Below are 18,239 nucleotides of genomic sequence, written 5' to 3'. Positions count from 1 at the left end.
CACCTCCATCCTCCACGCTTCTGTTCTCCCAGCCTTTCTTGGGCCCCTAGGACCCACTGCTGTCTACATGGTTCATCATGGAGGGCCTGCCTGTGTGACCCCTAGTTGCACTTGTGATCCCAGGCTGGGGTGCAGCTCAGGGGCAGGCAGCACAAGGACTCTGTAACACAGGAGGCAGGTGTGCACCTATATGAGTAGGGTAGCGTGTCCCTCTCCAGTGAGCAGAGCACAGCAGGGCTGTTACAAAGGCGTCTTGTTTATTCTTATCAGCATCACTGACTCTCAGGGTTCACATTTCCCAACACCGCTCCTCTCCATACAGTAGTTAATGTGCAATCTCACTTGTGGGCCTGGGAAGGGTGGGGGTTCGGCTCTGGGTGGGGAGGGCATTGGCACTTCACATGGGCCAGTGGGTGATGGCCTGTCCCCATGAGAGGCATGGATGGGTGGGAGGGTAGCCACTGGGTTTGCCCCTACTTGTCTTTCCTGCTAAGTGGGTTACTTTTTCACTCTCCTGGGTGCTTGGGGTGGGGACCATGCAGCTCTCAGGAGGGCAGGGCAAGCAGCTGACTGCCAGAGGAGGGGTGCAGGGGTGGCTCCTGAGGTAAGGCACAACCCTGTCTTTGGCTCTCCTAGTGAGTAGTATTCTCCCCTGCACCCCTGGCTTTATACTTCCCTCACCCCAAGCCCCGGGAGTCAGGGCCACCTCCTGAGGTGCTTGGAACCAATGGGCTCTGCTGCCCACTCTACAAGCCCTCTCAGCCCCACAGAGCTGCCCCCTTACTAAGCCTGGGCAGGGAGCACAGCCTGCGCTCATCCCGGCCAGGCTCAGCTGCTTGCCAAGTTATCAGGAGATTGTGCTTTGGGATCTTTGCTGGGGGAGGTGGGGTAACAGGCCAGGGCAAGGGTGGAGGGAGGGGGTATGACTAAGGTGCTTGTGCTTTAGCTAGGGATGTCTACTCCCCTCCACTTGGCCACCCAGGGCTAAGGTACTGGGGGCCAAGTCAGACCCAACACCCCACTCTCACACCATCAGATGTTAAGAGGGATCATGGCAGATTAGAGGGTGTTGCTGGCCTGGAGACAGGTCTCCAGATCTGACTCAAAAGGCTCCATCCCACCTTCTCCAATCCTGCAAGCCCCTGCCTCCGAAAAGGCAGCTAGAATGCAGAGTTGGGGAGAGGGGGGGAGGTCAGGGCTAGAACAGAACCAGTGAGATGTGAAAGGACGTTAATGGAGGGGAGTAACAGAAACCCTGTGCTCACATGTCAAACTCAAGACACCCAAAAGACTGCTCCTGGAGAGCTAGAGTGGAAAGGAGTGCGGCCAGAGAAAAGCTCCGCAAACCAGTAACAATGGATGCGGGCCCTGCCCTGCCTCATCCCCCAGGAGTGGGCTCAGCTAACTGGGACCTGTGAACACCTAAAACTGTAGTCCTGGGGGAGAGGAAGCTGGTTGGATCCACAGGAGTCCTGGGGCACTGGGACTGGGCCCCTGTGGAAACATGCACCCACAGTCCACACACACACATTCAGTCTTCCCTGCATCCTGCCTTCCACAGCCCAGGGACCCAGGGAACCTCAGACACATTCCCATTGATTTGAAAAATAAAAGGAAATCTTATACTTCAATATTTCATTCGCTAAAAAAATGTTTCAAAAAGTTATGTACAGGGGGTGGGGGCTGGGAGCCCTGCCCAGGGTCGGATGGGAGAAGGGCAGCAGTCTCCCAGCCTGCTCCCTGGTTCCGACCCTGGTCTTGCTGCCTCTTGATCTTCATGTTTTTAAAAGCAAACACTCTACGCAGGCACGCACGCACACACGCACGCACGCACACCCACAAATTCTGCCAGACTGGAAACCTGTCCTGAGACCCTCACCTGCCCGTAGGAGCACTGCTCTCTTGGAATGACCTCTTGGGCTGAGGGGGCCCACAGAGGCAGAGCAGGGTGGGACTAAAAGGGGCGTGATGGAGGCTGTCACAGAGGGCAAGTTCTAGAGTTTCTCTAAGCCTTTTGGGCTTGTTTCCTCAGTTTGTAAAGTAGACAGTCCCTCTTGGCCCCACCTACCCCAGCCCCAAGGTGCAGGGACAGACGAGAGGGACAGGAAGGCGCTTTTGGAGACATGGAAGCACTGGGGGATGGTGGGAGGGGTCCAGAAGACCCCTGGGCCCGTGGAGTCCCAAGCAGCCACAGTGAGGGGCAGGCTCTTCTTGAGTCCTGCCCGTCCCCTAGCCGGGCCTGGTGCTGGGAAATGCCTAAGAGGAAGGGGAACCAGGGCTCCCCGTGAGTGTTGAGGAAGGTCACAGATCCCACCTGATGCCTGTCCTCTCTTGACCCAGCCCAGCTTGCTTTGGGGAAAAGGTGTGGGATGACAGGGAGGCAGAGGGGCTGGGAGCATGCAGCACCCCTGCAGGTTCTGGGGAGGGACAGACAGTAGCTCGTGACTAAGGTGGTGGGGGTATGTATGTGACAGGAGGGGAGTGTGACATCCATGGAAGGGTCCTGGGCAGGTACTGGAGGACCTTCGCTGAGGGGGCTGTCTGTGTGGAAGCTGTATTCTATGCCTATCAAGTTCTGCTCTTCCTCATGGTCACTGAGAAAGCTGTTGTAGGCACTGCCCTCTCCTAGGTACAGTGGTTTGGCCTTGTCAGCCAGCTCTTGCATCCAGATAGAGGGCATGGAGCAGCCCCTCACAGGTCCTGGGGAGGGACAGACAGTAGATCGTGACCAGGTAGGTGATAGGTGAGGGTGTGATAGGAGGGGGAGTGTGACATCCAGTAAGGGGGTGTCACATGTATGTTACTGGAGAACCTCAGCTGAAGGGCCGGCCTCGCCATCGTGGCTGGCTGTCTCGAAGCTGTGTTCCATGCTCATCATGTCCGGTTCTATCTTGCAAGTGTCGCTGATGAAGCTGCTGTAGTTATCACCCTCCACCAGGTGCAGCGGCTTAGTCTTGGGCAGCCAGCTTTTACGTACCACTCGGCGGGCATTGGTGCACATGTCAGCTGCAATGGCATTCATCTCGCTCTCCTTGAAGTTGGGGGCGAAGTTCTGGCAGTAGTCTGTGGGGGTAGAGCAGGCAGCTCAGGCCTAGACTCCTCCCATTAAGCCTCCCAGCTTCTATGAAAGTCTAGTGGATGCCACTAATGATAACAAACTACTGCTGCTCACCTGGGCCCCTGCTTCACCACCCCCTAAAGAAAATGTGGTGCTATATGACTCAGAGCCTGGGAGTTACTCATGCCAACCTAGGCCTCCCCTGACAAGGGCTGCCAATGCCATAGACATGCCCTTTGACAGTTCTGGCCACCTCAATCTTCTCTTGACCACCCTGGACTTGAGGTCCCCCCCCTCCCGCTTGAGAAAAGACACTCAGGTCCTTCCATATTATATGCCAAAATGTGAAGAAACTCTCTATTGAATCCTCTTTCCCATAAACCACAAAGGATCGCAGAACCCACCCTGCTTTTCCAATGTAGCTGTGGCTGACCTTGAACTCTTCCTGTTCCAGTCTCTTGAGTGCTGGTCAGAACATTCTCTTTAAAAAGTTTTAAAATGTGGATGTGTGATGGTCAGAGAATAACTTGTAGAAGGGATGGAGAGGGTCAGCTGCAGAACCACCTCACTGGCCTTCGACACCCTACCCTTTTTTTGAGACAGGGTCTCTCTACATAGCCCTGGCTGTCCTCAAACTCAAACAAACAAACAAGACTCTCCTTCCTCCTTCATGTGTCTTCTGAGGATCAAACTTCAGCCACCCTGGAAGTGCCTCACCAATACCGAGCCATTTCTGGAGCTCAGCAATTCAGTTAGGCTGGAGGCCAGTGAACTCCAGGGATCCCTCTTGTCTTTTTTCCTCAGGTCCTGAACTTCAGACATCTAGTTTTTGTTGTGAAGGCTGGGGATCTGAACCAGGTCCTCATACTTCTGATGCAAGCACTTTATGGTGGCACAGGCTTCTACTTTTTTTTTGAGACAGGGTTTCTCTGTGTTGCCTTGGCTGTCCTAGAACTCACTCTGTAGACCAGGCTGGCCTCAAACTCAGAAATCCACCTGCCTCTGCCTCCCAAGTGCTGGGATTAAAGGCATGCACCACCACTGCCCAGCTGGCACAGGCTTCTAAATCCTAGCACTTGAGAATTCAATGCCAGCCTATAACTACATAGTTAGACTACAACTACTACTACCACCACAACACTATTACCACAGCATAGTAGCCTAAAACTATATAGTTAGTTCCATGGCCGTGTAGAGAGACCCTGTCTCAAAAACAAACAAAACCCCCAAACTAATCAACCAACAGCCAACCCCAGGCCCCAGCACAACACTCACACTTGACAGCATGGAGGACACGACTGTCCAGTGGCTTTCGTCTGGGGTCATTGGTGGAAGAACGGATGCCGGTGCCACAACTATTGGCCAGTGTGTTCCTGGAGATAGGGTACAAGTGTGGAGGACATCAGAGTTCCTGGTAGAGGTTGGGGGTAGGGGGGAAGAAGAGGGGAGGGTAACCTGCTTCCCAACCCTGGGACTCTGGGGTGTACCTCACCGGTCAAAGAAGGAAGCCAGGAGCCGCCGCAGCAAGACCTTGTGCCGCGTGCCTGCACTGACGTGGCAGTTCATGAGCTGTGCCCTTGTGATGTATACATTGGTGCCTAGTAAGAAAAGTCACATGGTCTGGGCTCAAATCTCAACTCACCTAGTCTGAACACCCAAATGTGCCATAGGTACTCTGAATACACCTAGGTAGATACAAACATGGTGGTGGAGGCTCAGGAAGACAGTGGGCCCCAACCTGCTGGCCCAACTACAACCCATCTCCACTAGTTCCCACGACCTAGAAACCTACAGACTGGTCTTTGATGAGATGCAAATCAACTTCTCTCTCCTTCCCTTCTCTGCTCCCTTCTTTTTGGTTGAGACAGTTTCCCTGTGTAGTTCAGGGTGGCTTCAAACTCTTAATCTAGAAACCCAGATGTATCCTTCCTCACTTGGAGACAGCTCAGTACCACTCTCCTCACCCACCTCCCTTCTGTGGTACTAAGAATAAAACTTGGAATCTAGCTTGGTGGAGGTGGAGCACACCTTTAACCCCAGCACTCAGGAGGAAGGCAGGCAGATCTCTGAGTTTGAGGAGAGCCTGGTCTACATAGCAATGGGTTCCAGAATAGTCAGGGCTACACAGAGAAACTTGTCTTGAAAAATCAGAACAAACCAAAAAGTTGGGATCCCTTTAGCATGCTGGTTTCTACACTGAGTCATACCCCTGGCTTAAACTCAATGAATAGGTTTTGTTTGTTTATTTTTTGAGACAAGGGTTCATGTATCCCAGGGGCTAACAGTGATCTTCTGACCCACCTCCTGAGTGCTGAGATTATAAATGTCTATCAGCATGCCTGGTTTATGCAGTGTCTGGTATGACATCTAGGACTTCATGTATGCTAGGTAAGTTATTACCAGTAGAGTCCTATCTCCTGTTCCAACTCACCTACCCTAGGCTCTCTTGTCAGAGCATCTGCTACTAAGAGTTGTACAAATGGGATCAGAGAGTGTCAAGTGCCCTGGGACACAGAGGGAGGGTGCTAGCTTGCAGAGCAAAGGGGTGGGAACTAAAGCACTGCCAGCACACCTGTCACGAGCTCCAGCTTCTCTGAGGGGTCACCTTCATCGTAGAGCTTTGGGTGGCAACGATTGCCAATCTGGTTGATAAGTTCAGCTGGGAGAGATGCCAGGTCTTGCCGCACTCGAATGCGACTGCGGGACTCAAGGACCACCTGCTCAGGAAGGGCCTCTACCTTCTCAGCTGTGGGAACAGGGGAAAAGTATGTTCATGTTTTACACACATACACACACAGAAGCACATGGAAGGGAGGGGTGGCACTCACCTGTCTGGCCAACGTTCAACATACTGTACATTGTATACATATTGCAGATCTGACGGTACTGCTCATCTGTGCCCTCCTCACCTGCATCTTCTTCTTCGTCCTCTTCATTGTGGTAGGAGCTGGGGCTGTCACTGGTGTAAGCACTGGAGGTACCTGGACTGGTCCGCTCTGACATGCTGGGCCCACTCACACATCCCCCTACTGCAACCACAGCCACTGCTGCTGTAGCTGTGGCCATTGAGAGTGGCTGAGGCATCCGGTTAAGGGCCAGGTCTGGTGTGGAGAACTTGGCCATCTTGCGGCTGCCGTTGTTGCCACCACTGCCTCCAGCCTCCTTCTGGCTGCTGTCCCACAGCCTCTTGGCCATGGGCGTGCATTGCACGGAGTCCAACTCCTGTTCTGTCTTGACCCGTGACACAAGGGGCAGTGGCGTGCTACAGGCTGGCCACCCCAATGTCTGTGCTACAGGACTCTGAGGCTCTGAGGATGGGGCCTCCTCCGGGTGCAGGCCCTGGGAGTCGCAACTTGGAGAGCTAACTTTGAGGAAGAACTCGGTGCCTTTCTCCATGATCTCCTGGATCTGCAGGAAGCCGGCTGTGTAGATGAGCAGGAACTGGTCCCCCATGTTCATGCTCAGCCGGCCTGTGTAACAGAAAGTGAGGATCTGCTGGAATGACTGTGGCTGCACAGCGGCCGGCAGTTCTACCACAGCACTGCGGCTGCTGTTGAAGAGGTCCCGGAAGTAAGAGCTACTAGCGGCCAGCACAGCACGGTGGGCTTTGAAGGCATGGCCCTTCACCACCACTGACACGTCACAGTATAGTCCCTGTAGCCGCTGCTCATTGAGGCACTCAAGGATGCTGTTGCCGAAGTTTGGAATCTCCATCTGCAAGGTCTGCGCCATGGCAGCAGCTGCATAAGGACAGGAGATAAGATACTGACAGGTCAGGTGGCAGAAACCAACATAGGCCCCGCCCTGCCCAGCAACCTCCTCACCTCCTGCAGGAGAGCATGTGGGAGTCACAAACAACAGCCAAGTGGTAAAATCTGTGATACATCTAAGGATGGCAGTGCCACTTCCACTTCTGTCCCCTCACAGCCCTGCCTTTATGACTGAGTCATCCCAAGGGCCTCTGCAGGTTACTGGTGCAAGGACACTATAGATACTATTATGCACAGTCACTCAAGCCCCTTTGCCTTTTTGTGGAGCTTGGGACAGAACCCAAGGCCTTTAGCATGGTAGGCAAGCGCTCCACGACTGAGCTTCTGAACCTTGTTACTCAGTCGGTCCGAGTCTTGGTCTTCTTGCCTCCACCTCTCGGACACTGGGGTCATTGCTGTGCTTCATGTGTGTTATATGGTCTCTAGGACTGATACTACCTGGTTTGATATAAGCACTAGGTAATACTTTCCATATTCCAAAGTCTTTTCTATTGGAGACAGATTTCTCATTATAGCTGCTCTGGAACTTACAGAACTACCCCCATCTTAGCCTTTAGAAGGCCAGAATCATCACATCTAGATTTAAAGATTTATTTATTTATTATTATATGTAAGTTCATTGTAGTTGTCGATTATAGATGGTTGTGAGCCGCCATGTGGTTGCTGGGATTTAAACTCGGGACCTTCGGAAGAGCAGTCAGTGCTCTTAACCGCTGAGCCATCTCACCAGTCCCACAGCTGGATTTAAAATGAACGTTCCTGGCAGGGGTTGGAGAAATGGCTCAGTAGTAAAGAGTACTTGTCTCTTACAGAGGACCAAGATTTGATTCCAGGCATCCAAATTTAAAACTATCCATTCCCCAGTTCCAGGGGACCCAACAGATACACATGTATGCATACACACATGTAGGCAATATTCATGCACATAAAATAATAGTAATTCTAAGAAAAAAACCTTTTAAAATATTCTGATCAGTGCTGGGGGATAGAACCCAAGGATTTATATAATCTGAGCACACACTCTACCACTGAGTTTAACCATCAGAGGAATGCTTTGTGGCTCTATGGTTGGTTGAATGTGAGGATCCTGGACCTACAGACTCAGAATAGATGGTCAAGATCAGTTTCTTGCATATAAGAAGACACAGGCATACTGCACCAACATTCTTACACTCATGTTAAAAGCGGCCATTGGCATGACAATACGACAGTCTGTGGCCCGGAATATGACCTTAACGCACTCACTAACCATACAGCTAGTCACCATGAAAACGCACATTCAAACCATAATGCAAAACAGCCTCATGCTGTAGGCTTGAAAGCAGGAACAAAGCAGGCAAAAGGCTGGGTGTGTGAACAAGGTTCTAAGTTCCAGCCACCTTTATCTCCACAGAAAAATATGGCAGGTACTACCAACATTGAGAACTTTGAACTCTCTCATACTGCTGGTGAGAATATGAAAAACAACTTGGGAAAAGTCTCAAGGTTCTTCACATGACAGGAAAAAGCAAGACCGAAGGACCACATGGCATAGGATTCCGTTTATATGAAGTCTCCAGAAAAGGCAAATCCATTAACATAAAACAGAAGGTTGCAAGGAGCTGGGAAAGAAGAATGGAATTTGCTTAGAGCAAAAGAATGTGTGCTTACTCTCAGTATAATGAACTATCAATTAAAGTTAACAATGATTGATCTTTCCCTGGCTCTGCATACATGAAAGCCCACAGCGAAGCCACGTGTGTGTCCTAGGAACTCTGCAGGGCAGAGGGGAGGATCCGCTGGGCCGAAAGATAAGGTGGGCTACACAAAATAGATCTCAAAAAGAAAAACTAGTACAGTTATAGAAGGGTGGAATGCATGGTGTATCTCAACAGAACTGTTGAACAGAAAACAAACAAGACTGGAATATAGTACTTGCCTACATGGGGCAGGCTGCCCAAGCACACCCCGACCCAACCCAGTCTGCCACACTCAGACCCCCAAATAAACAGAGGAGACTACAACTAGTTTCCTCTGTACAGAAAAGGGAAATTGTGCCAAGTATACTTTTCTATCTTAAATTTTGAACCCGGTAGGCATACTGTTCATCTGCAAAATACTTACTGCTTTGTTTTTAGACAAGTTTCTACTATGTAACCCAGGTTAGTTTTGAGCTTGCACTGATTTTTTTCCCCTCCCCCCGCCCCAGCACCTTCCCTTTTGCTCCACCCCATAGGTTTTTTTGGGTTTTTTTTTTTTGTTTTTTTTTGTTTTTTTTTTGTTTTTTTTTTGGTTTTTCGAGACAGGGTTTCTCTGTGTAGCCCTGGCTGTCCTGGCACTCACTTTGTAGACCAGGCTGGCCTCGAACTCAGAAATCCGCCTGCCTCTGCCTCCCGAGTGCTGGGATTAAAGGCGTGCGCCACCACGCCCGGCCTTTTTTGGGTTTTTGTTTGTTTGTTTGTTTTTGTATTTATTTCTCATTAAGGATGGTTGGGAGCCACCATGTGGTTGCTGGGAATTGAACTCAGAGCCTCTGGAAGAGCAGTCAGTGCTCTTAACCGCTGAGCCATCTCTCCAGCCCCCTTGCACTGATTCTTTAGCCTCAGCCTCCTCAGTGCTGGGGAGCCTCCACACCCAGCTCCAATTTTTTCTTTTCTTTTTCTGGAAACAAGGTCTCATTATGCAGACCCAGACTGGACTTGATCTCACATACAGGGATTGGCTTTCCTCTACTCCCCAGATGTTGGGTAAATTACCTGGCTTACGTGAATGGTTTTTAAGAAAATGATTCAATTTAAGTAGAACGCGCATGTAGTCCCAGCACCCAGAGGGTAGACCAAGGCAGGGTTACACTATACAGTTCTGGCTGGAGCTCCTCTGTAGACAACTGGCCTCAAACTGAGAGATCCGCCTGCCTCTGACCCAACCTCCCCTCCCACTACTGTTTTTTTCTTTAGTTTTAAAAAATGTATAATTACATTTACTCATGCTGTATGTTTGCCTGCAATTATGTCTGTGTACCACCAACATGCTTGGTGCCCTTGGAGGTCAGAAGGAACTGGAGTTATGGATGGTTATGGACCACCATGTGGATTCTGGGGCTCTAGAATCAGAGTCAGTCTTCTGCAAGAATGAGCAACTCTTTGTTTTGAGACAGGTTTCACTATATAGCCCTGGCTGTCCTCAAAATCTGAGATAGGCCTGTCTCTGCCTTCCAAATGCTTTGACACCACTGCCCAGCACAAGTAACTCAGGCGTGCGCCACCACGCCCAGCTACAAGTAACTCTTAATTGCAGAGCCATCCTACACACACACCACAGCACATGCATGGTGTCAAAACAACTTTATAGGTAAATGGGGTCATATCTTTGCTTCATAGAGGCCCCATAGGGGCAGAAAGTTCACTCAAGAGGTTCATTACTGTGTTCCTTTCCCTAGGACTGGACCAGGCATGGTGGCATATGCCTGTAGTTCACGCTACTCAGGAGGTTGAGGTGGGAAGGTTAGCTTGAATATAGTTCAAGATCAGCTTAGGCCACACAACTCAACTCGACTGTTTCTAACACTAGTTCCTGGGAATCAGATGCCCTTTCCTGGCCTCCTTGGGAACCACAAGTACATGGTACACATACATGCAGGGAAAACTCATACACATTTTAACAATAATTTATTTTAACTTTAAGTGCATTGGTGTTTGGCCTGCATATATATCTGTGTGTGGCTGTCAGACCATCTGGAACTAGAGTTATAGACAACTGTGAGCTGCCCCGTGGGTGCTGGGAATTGAACCCAGGTCCCTGGGAAGAGCAGCCAGTGTTCTTAACCGCTGATCCATCTCTCCAGCCCCTTTCTACATGTTATTTAAAAGAAAACCAACAATAACAACCAAAAAACAAAAATAAAAACAACCCCCAACCAATCATCATTCCTCAAATCTAATTCCATGTCTAAAACAAGAGTGACGCTCTAGAGAACTGTCTTGGCCTCCTCAGATAGCTGACCTCAGGACAAGTTAGGATGGAACTTCTGAAGTGATGTCACTGAGTTTCAGACTCAGTCATTGAGTTGACTCACTGAGGAAAGGGGTCTGGCAGGATGTTTCCTGAGACCACTGGCTTTTGTAGAAGGCAGTCCAGGCAATACACCTGAGCCCCAAAGTCACAGAGGGGGTTATACCCGTGCACCACAAAAACAAACAAAGAAACACACGAGTCTAGTATGATGGTGCATATGAGTAGTCACAGCAGTGGGTAGATGAGGTAGAACTGTGCTGGTCTGAGCTAATCTCAAAACGATATCAAAACTCCAAAAAAGAAAAACCAATTTGCATGTCAAAATCTACTTCTAATGCCACAATTACGAAGGGCTTTGGAGGACATTGTGGCACACACCTATTTTGACTCTACTTGGCCAGACTGGGCCAAAAGAGACCATGTTTCAAAGGGGTGGAGTGGGGTGAGGGCATAAGCCTTTGGCAGGTAATTAATTCATGATAGTTCCACCTTCACGTGACACTCAAGGAAGCCTGTTCATCCCTCCCTGACCACCACCTTCTACAGCCCCAGCAGACATTGAAGACTGAACTTGCAGTCCTTTCATCTTGAACTTCCAGCCTCCAGAATGTGAACAATGCATTTCTGCTGAGGCAGGTCAGCGGCAAAGCCTCCCGCTCCAACCTTAACAGTGCAATGCGGACACACATACTCCCATCCAGACAGTACAAAAGTAAACATGCTGAGAATGGAAAGTGACCAGCTAGCATGGACCCTAGGTTTGGTTTTTTGCTGTTGTTTTTGTGACAGGGTGGGTCTCTAATGTGAAGAGGAAGGTAACAGAGGATGGTACTGAATTCCTGTCCTAGCCTCCCAAGTATGTGAACCACCACAATCAGCTGGTATCTAATTTCTTTCTTTGGTTCTTTGTTTTTGAGACAGGGTCTTATTATGTAGCTTTGGCTGGCTTAAAACTTCCTATGTAAGGGGGCTGTGATTGGGATGTAATGTGAATAAAAATAAATAAATCATGAACAACACAATAACAACAAAAATCTCATTTCCTATGTAGACTGGCCTTGATCTTACCAAGATCTGTCTGCCTCTGCCTCCCAAGTACCAAGTGCTAGGGCATTTTTGCCCTCCCCACATGGAATTCATTCTCTGTCCCTGAAAGGCTGTCATAACATTCATGGCGGGAGTAGGATGAACAGTAGCTCCCTTTCACAATGCCTGGTAACAGCTCAGATAAGGCCATCTCATCCCTCAGTATATTTCCTGAAAAGAAATGAGCCTTCCTGACATCTGATTTAGGAGAACAGGCCAGGGAGGCAAACAGAGAGGCCTGGATCACACACAGAACAGACCCAAGTCTGTTCCTGAATCCTGTCTGTGTGGTCAAACAGACAATGCTGAAGCAGTTAGGAAGGAAGCACCTCACAGATGGAAACACCAGTACCCAGAAAAGCCACAAATGGGGCAGAGAGGAGTTCTGGATAGGCCAAACCTCCCCACCCAGAAAAGGAGTCTGTTGGCTAACTAGGATCTTTACTACAGGATTTCCAGAGGTAAGCCTGACCCGATTTCCCTCCCGCCCATACTTCTCCATCTCCTTCTTCCACCCACAGCTCTAGGAACAGGCAGGCGGACACCTCTGTCTGCCACCTCTTCCAACTTGTTCCAAGTGGCCCCCACACTCTGGCTTCTGCCTAATAGAACTTCCAGATCCATACAGAACCCAGAAGCCGTTCCTCCTGTTTTCAGGAGCTCTGGCCTGGGTAATGCCACCAAGTCTGATCATAAGCCTATTTTTCTAATTCACAGTCCACCCTATGAGTGCCTTCAGACCCAAAAGAGAACAGAGAGAACAAAGATCAAATGCAGAGTCCTTGAGGTGACAATGGCATAACCAGGGCGGAAGGAGGATGGTTCCACTGTAGATGGGGCTTGCTGAGATGCACTGGGGATGATGCAGGACCATGGTATCACCACCAAAGGGATGCATTACCTCCTAAACAGGACAATGCAACAACTATTTGTTTTAAGACACAGCCCTGGACCCTGGCTGAGAGCCACTACAGGTCAGATATGACTGTTTCTCCCATCTATCAAGTAAGAAAATAAAATTTCTAGCTGCCTGGAAGACTGAGGCAGGAGGACCACTTGAGCTAGTTATTCAAGGCTACAAAGCAAGACTATGAAAAAACAAACTTAAACAACAAAGCAGATCTGACTGGAAAACTCATGTTTCTTAATACAAAGAAGCTCCAGTCTCTTATATAAATCGACATCCCAGTACATAGACTGTAAACAGAGCCTCTGGTAGATTCCCCCCCCCCCCCCCCTGTCTTTTTTTGGTGCTGGGGATAGAACCTAGGGCCTTTTCATACCAGGTTAATGCTCTCCCACTGAGCTGTACCTCTAGTGCTTAAATTGTCTCTAGCTGACTTCTAGTACCAAATCCAGTATTAATGCTACATAAGAGATGTCAGAAGCCTGTTAGTTGCAGGGCCAAAGAGATGATTCACTGGGTAAAGCTTGCCTCCACAGCTAGTGTCCTGAGTATGATCCCTAGGACTCTTAATGGTGGAGAGAACTGACTCCCCAAGTTGTCCCGTGACTGATATCCATGTCCTGCCAAATAGATTAAAATGTAATAAAAAAAGAGTAAATATACAAATTATAAGAAGCTAGATATATACCCTCCTAATTCCAGCATCTGGGATGGGTGACCTTGCAGAGGCTCTGACCCTGTCACACCCTAATGTTCACTCACCCTCAACTCTTCTGCTCCCCTCAGAGAACACCAGAGGTCCCCCAAGTTCTAACATTTACACCTCTGCTGAGGCTGCACAGAGGAGAGCAAATAGATGGCAAGCATTTGTTAAGTACAACCTGTGATATGTTACTTCTAACCTGCCTGCTTCTCTCCCAACCCCACCCATCCACAGAGAGGGCCAATGCACTCCAGGGCAAGACATCACCAGCAAACAGGTCACTTACTGCAGACTTCAAAGAGGTTATGCGGAAAGACTGCTTCAGTTCTTTAATGTGTCAGACAGTGACACCACCACACAGGGCTGCCTAGCCATGGGCTTGAGTGAGCTCAAACACAGACAAGTGTTTAAAGTGATCCTGGGGTAGGAGCTCCAGGAAGAGGATGCACTGCCCGAGCATTGCCTCAAGCTCAACTCAGGTATGGAGCTGGGCCAGTCAGGTGCTGTATCACTCTGGCAATGAACCCCTGGGTTAGGGCTCACTGGCCAGCCTTCTGATGGACCCTGTACAGACCAAATACAGATGTAAGAAAGCCCAGCGAGTTCATGATCCTGAAGTGGGTTGTGGAGGACAGAGCTGGTTGATGATGGTACATGCCTTTAATCCTAGTACTTGGAAGGCAGAGGCAGGAGGATCTCTGAGTTCAAGGCCAGCCTGGTTTACAGAGTTCCAGGACAGCCAGGACTACACAGAGAAACCCTGTCTGGGGGGTGGGGGGGGGGGTGGGGGGGGGAAGATTCCAAAAAACAAAAACAAAAAACCCAAAACAAAACAAAACAAAAACCAAAAAGAAAAAAAAGAGTGACTCTGGATTTAAGTCAAGGGATCTGGACTTTGCCTGGGGATGCTAGGGAGACCCCTGAGAGCCTCTGACTGAGTTCTTTCTTGTGGACAGCATGAAAGATCTCTGCTCTACACCACAGTCATCCCTCACAAAGACAAAACGTTTTTTTGGTAACTCAGCAGGAGCCTGGCACACACTCAATAAAAGCTCTGAATGTGTAGTCCTCAGCCAGAACATCCGTCCCCCAGCCTAACTTACTATTCAGATCATGGCTAGTCTCTGATTACCCAGTGGAACTCCCTGCCCCCACACCACTGACCATCTCCTCGTCTTGCTATACCATCTTCATCAACAGAGCAGCTAGTTTCTCTGTACCTCTGGGGATCATTTCTTTAAGTTAGGTCACCATCTGAACAGACATTTCAGAGAGCCTGCTGACTGTTACTCAGAACTGCTTCTTCAGTTTTCAGCAAGGGAGTGGGCACAAAACACTGAAAGCAAACTGACCACTTTGGCGGAGGCTGGGCTTGCCTAAGGTCCTCACTGAAGAGCAGATATGACCAATGCACCTTCTGTTCTAGTTGCATGTGGAGGCGCCACCTGGCCATTTCTGCCTTCATTCTGCAGGGCCAACTCCCACCAGTTTTGCATTCCAGCTGTAACTAGTTGACACCATCTGTCCTGGATACCTGACTCATTAAGGCCTAGGAGCAGCCAGCCAGTCTATGCCCCAGCAGTTCCCCTTGGTCCACATCGGTCTCTGTGCATCAACAGTTAAAACAAAGTTAAAGCAGCAGCAGCAGCCAGTGTGAGAATAAAGGTAATGATAAAGATGCTGAGGTGATGTCAGCCCAACTAACAGAGACAACTGAGAGGCAAGGGGGGGGGGGTTCCTGGAGAGCTGCAGCAGCAGAGAGAACAATCTGAAAGCACCAAGTTCTGTACCACAGGCTGCTGGACCAGTCCTTAGCTCCCCTCCCCCATCAAGAGACCAGGTTAGAGGGCATGGCCCAGGCAGATGGTGGAGTTCTGGAAACTCCAAGGATAAGAGGGAAAATGGAGACTCAAGAAAGTCATCATTAAGCCCAGTACTGCCTGATACCAGCCACCCAGAACTTTGTAGCTGACTCTGGTGCTGAGGATGTCCAGTCAAAGTCACCAAGACAGTGTGTGGTCCTCTTTCCTATACAATCCCCGCACTGGGCTGATGAGCAAGAGGGCTATAGTTCAAGACTAGCTTAGGCTATAATAAGTTCAAGATCAGCCTGAGCTAGAGTAACATCAGCAACCAAAAAACAAACATTAAAACAAAAACCTTACCCTTCCAAAACAAGGAACACACTGTTAACCTTGCATTTAGTCTAGAGCTGGAGCAGTGTGCTAAGAAACCAAAGTAAGGCGCACAAAGTCCAGGCAAAGCAAAATCTCACTCCCAACTTCTACCACCCTCTTCTACAACCACTTCCTCCAGCAGAACTAACACTTTCATGACCCCCGTGCCCCCGACTCCCAGATGCGGGATGGGAGAGAAGGTATGAGCAGGATGAAGAAGCCCACACACTGTTCCTTGGAACTACTGCAAGGGGATTGACTGTGCCAGTCTAGGGAGCCCAGGAAAGGCCAGGTCCAAGAAGACTCCAACAGGGAATTGGAACTGCAGGAATTTCTCTGCTGATACCCAAGGAGGGCGAACTTGACTTAATAGGCATAGGCCACAGTCTAGTCATATGACCAGGGACAAGCCCCGCCCCGAACCCCAGCTTCTTTCTCTGAAAAGAGAAAAGACCCAGCGGTGGCAAGTAATCAATGAACTAGCTGGTTCCACGCTTAGCATACAACCTGCCCTAGAAGGGGCACCAAGGAGGGAGGGAGGGCCCTGGGACCAGGAGCCCCCCTCCCCCCTCCCCCAGGAACAAGTCAGGATGTGTAGGTACCTGTTTTGTCTCAAAGACACAACAGAGCTTCAGGCAGTCACCATCCCAGGAGGCGACAGAATATTTTATCTCCCAGGAGGAGACAGAATTCAGGCCCAGGCAGCAGGTTGGGCCTGGAAAGCTAGGGCGCATTGCAACGCTGTGAGGGCTCATCTTCTAGACTGGAGCCCCCAGGTTCCGGCGCCAGAAGGCTAAGAACGATTTCAGGACTCTAGAATCATCAGGTAATGTCTGCTGGGCTGCCTCCATGGTGGGTGGGGTAGGGGGGTGGGTTGAGTAGGGGCCATACACACCGAAAACAAGATATTTGAACTAGGTATCCGGTGCAGCCCACGCTAACTCCCATCCAGCCGCTGGCCTGTCTTTGCTAGCAGTTGGCCAAGGTGTCAGAGAAGAGGCGTGGGAAAGAGGAAACCCCCGCGGGTTCTAACCCTAAGCAAACGTACGGAGATGTGGGGGGGGGGGCAGATCCCTTAGCTCACACCAGGTTTTCCTAACCTGCCCTCCACATCCTAACCCATAGGCCCTGGGCCGCCTGCAAACTCCCAACACGCCCAGCCTTACCTGATGCCCTCCCGTTGGAGTTTACCCGCACATCTCTGGTCTCTGACCTCGTGCGACCCCCTGCAAATATCTCAGGGCTCTCTCCAATCCGCCCCCACTCGAGCAAGCTCCGCCCACCCCCCCAAGTCTAACTTCCCGGGCTTTTCCTCACCTCCCCCCCAAGGCCTGTAACCTGACCCGCCCACCCCCTTCCCCAGCGCCCTCTACCTGCAAGCTCCCGCCCTCCCGCACCCCTCCAGGCCTTTTCCCTCGGGCGGCGCAGCCCTCCCCCTCCCCCCCGCCAGCCCGAGGCCTCCCCTCCCCCCTCCAGCCTCGCCTGCCGGCTCCACGCGATTAGCCCCTCCGGCCCTGCGACTTCAAGGATCCCGCGACCCGCGCCTCCCCGGAGCGGCCTTCAAGCCCCGCGGGTCGGGCCCGCGGGCTGGACGCTGTAGGCCGCCAGCTGAGATTCGGCCATCTCACTCTTGCCCTCCCGCCGCTGTCAGCGCCGCGGGCTCGGCTTCTGGTTCGCAGCAGGGCGCCCCGAGGCCTCGCCTCTCGGCCCTCGGCCGGAACCTCGGATGTCCTCGGGCCGCCCCGGGCGGGAGGAGGCCGGAATTAGGCCTGGGGCGGGCCATCTCACCTGCGCTGTGGCCGCGCTCCGGGGCTTCCCGGCGGGCTCCGCAGCGGCAGCTGGGGCCGGGCCTGGGCCCGGGGCGCGCCTCCCTGCGCCTCGGCCTCGGCCTCCGCCTCTGCGGCCTCCGCGGCCTCCGCCTCAGCAGCAGTGGTAGCCGCGGCGGCCATTCATTGTGGGCCAGGCCGCCCCAGCCGAGCGCCGAGGAAGCGCACGGCGCTGCCGGCAGGGAGGAAAACGGCCTCGGCCCCGCCCCTTAGGCAAGCTTAGCCGCGCTTCGAGCGCTTCGGTTCTCACCAGCTTCTCTTTCCTCCGGGGTCTCGGTTCTGTAGACGGGCTAGTTGAGTGACTGCGGGACAGGTTGCTCTGTATCTTGGAGCTTCAGTTTCTTGTAAAATGAGAACAACTGTTGTTCCAGGAACAGTTTAGGCTCTTTGTGGAAATGAGGTTTCATGGAGCTGAGCTGAGGAAACTATCAAGATCACAGGAAAGTGAATGCGAAGATTTAAACAGGTTCAAGAGGTTAATAAAGTGAAAACTCGGGATGCTTATGCGATGTGAAGTTCTGTTAGCATTTTGCACTAACTCGGATAATTTTACATCTTATAACTAATGTTAGAGAGGTCTGACTACTTTTTGGATTGGTAGCAGAGTCAAGAACAGAAGAGTGCGGACTGGATTAAGAGTGTCTACTGGCCCGGCAATGGTGGCACACACCTTTAATCCCAGCACTTGGGAGGCAGAGGCAGGATTTCTGAGTTCGAGG

General features: G+C 51.0%; 1 protein-coding gene across 3 annotated transcripts; it reads right to left on the bottom strand.

Annotated features, from left to right (window-relative positions):
• Nucleotides 1–238: 238 nt before the first annotated feature.
• Nacc1 (nucleus accumbens associated 1) lies at nucleotides 239–17,859 on the bottom strand. 3 transcript variants are annotated; one of them, XM_029480544.2, is made up of 6 exons: nucleotides 17,771–17,859; nucleotides 5,887–6,798; nucleotides 5,631–5,804; nucleotides 4,551–4,656; nucleotides 4,334–4,431; nucleotides 239–3,063 (listed from the first exon to the last, which is right to left on the bottom strand). In XM_029480544.2, the coding sequence occupies exons 2-6, from the start codon at nucleotides 6,788–6,790 to the stop codon at nucleotides 2,801–2,803; spliced, it is 1,545 nt and encodes a 514-aa protein (XP_029336404.1). In that variant the 5' UTR covers nucleotides 6,791–6,798; nucleotides 17,771–17,859; the 3' UTR covers nucleotides 239–2,800. The 3 variants fall into 3 exon arrangements, with proteins under 3 accessions (XP_029336404.1, XP_021026129.1, XP_021026130.1); XM_021170470.3 differs by lacking the exon at nucleotides 17,771–17,859 and adding an exon at nucleotides 17,483–17,703; XM_021170471.3 differs by lacking the exon at nucleotides 17,771–17,859 and adding an exon at nucleotides 17,483–17,678 and having other exon boundaries at nucleotides 5,968–6,798.
• Nucleotides 17,860–18,239: the final 380 nt, after the last annotated feature.

This window comes from Mus caroli, unplaced genomic scaffold, assembly GCF_978045245.1.
Source record: "Mus caroli unplaced genomic scaffold, Mus_caroli_1 scaffold_10, whole genome shotgun sequence".
Classification (NCBI taxonomy): Eukaryota; Metazoa; Chordata; class Mammalia; order Rodentia; family Muridae; genus Mus; species Mus caroli.
Note: the sequence above shows the minus strand (reverse complement) of the source record. Positions and strands in the feature narration are given on the sequence as shown.

What these genes read in the sequence shown, in the direction of transcription:
- Nacc1 (XM_029480544.2), bottom strand. Translation starts at nt 6,790, where the DNA reads ATGGCGCAGACCTTGCAGATGGAGATTCCAAACTTCGGCAACAGCATC. An exon ending in GAAGCTGGAGCTCGTGACAG is followed by an intron (nt 4,657 to 5,630) that starts GTGTGCTGGCAG and finishes TTTTCTTACTAG; the next exon opens with GCACCAATGTATACATCACA. An exon ending in CTGGCTTCCTTCTTTGACCG is followed by an intron (nt 4,432 to 4,550) that starts GTGAGGTACACC and finishes CCCTATCTCCAG; the next exon opens with GAACACACTGGCCAATAGTT.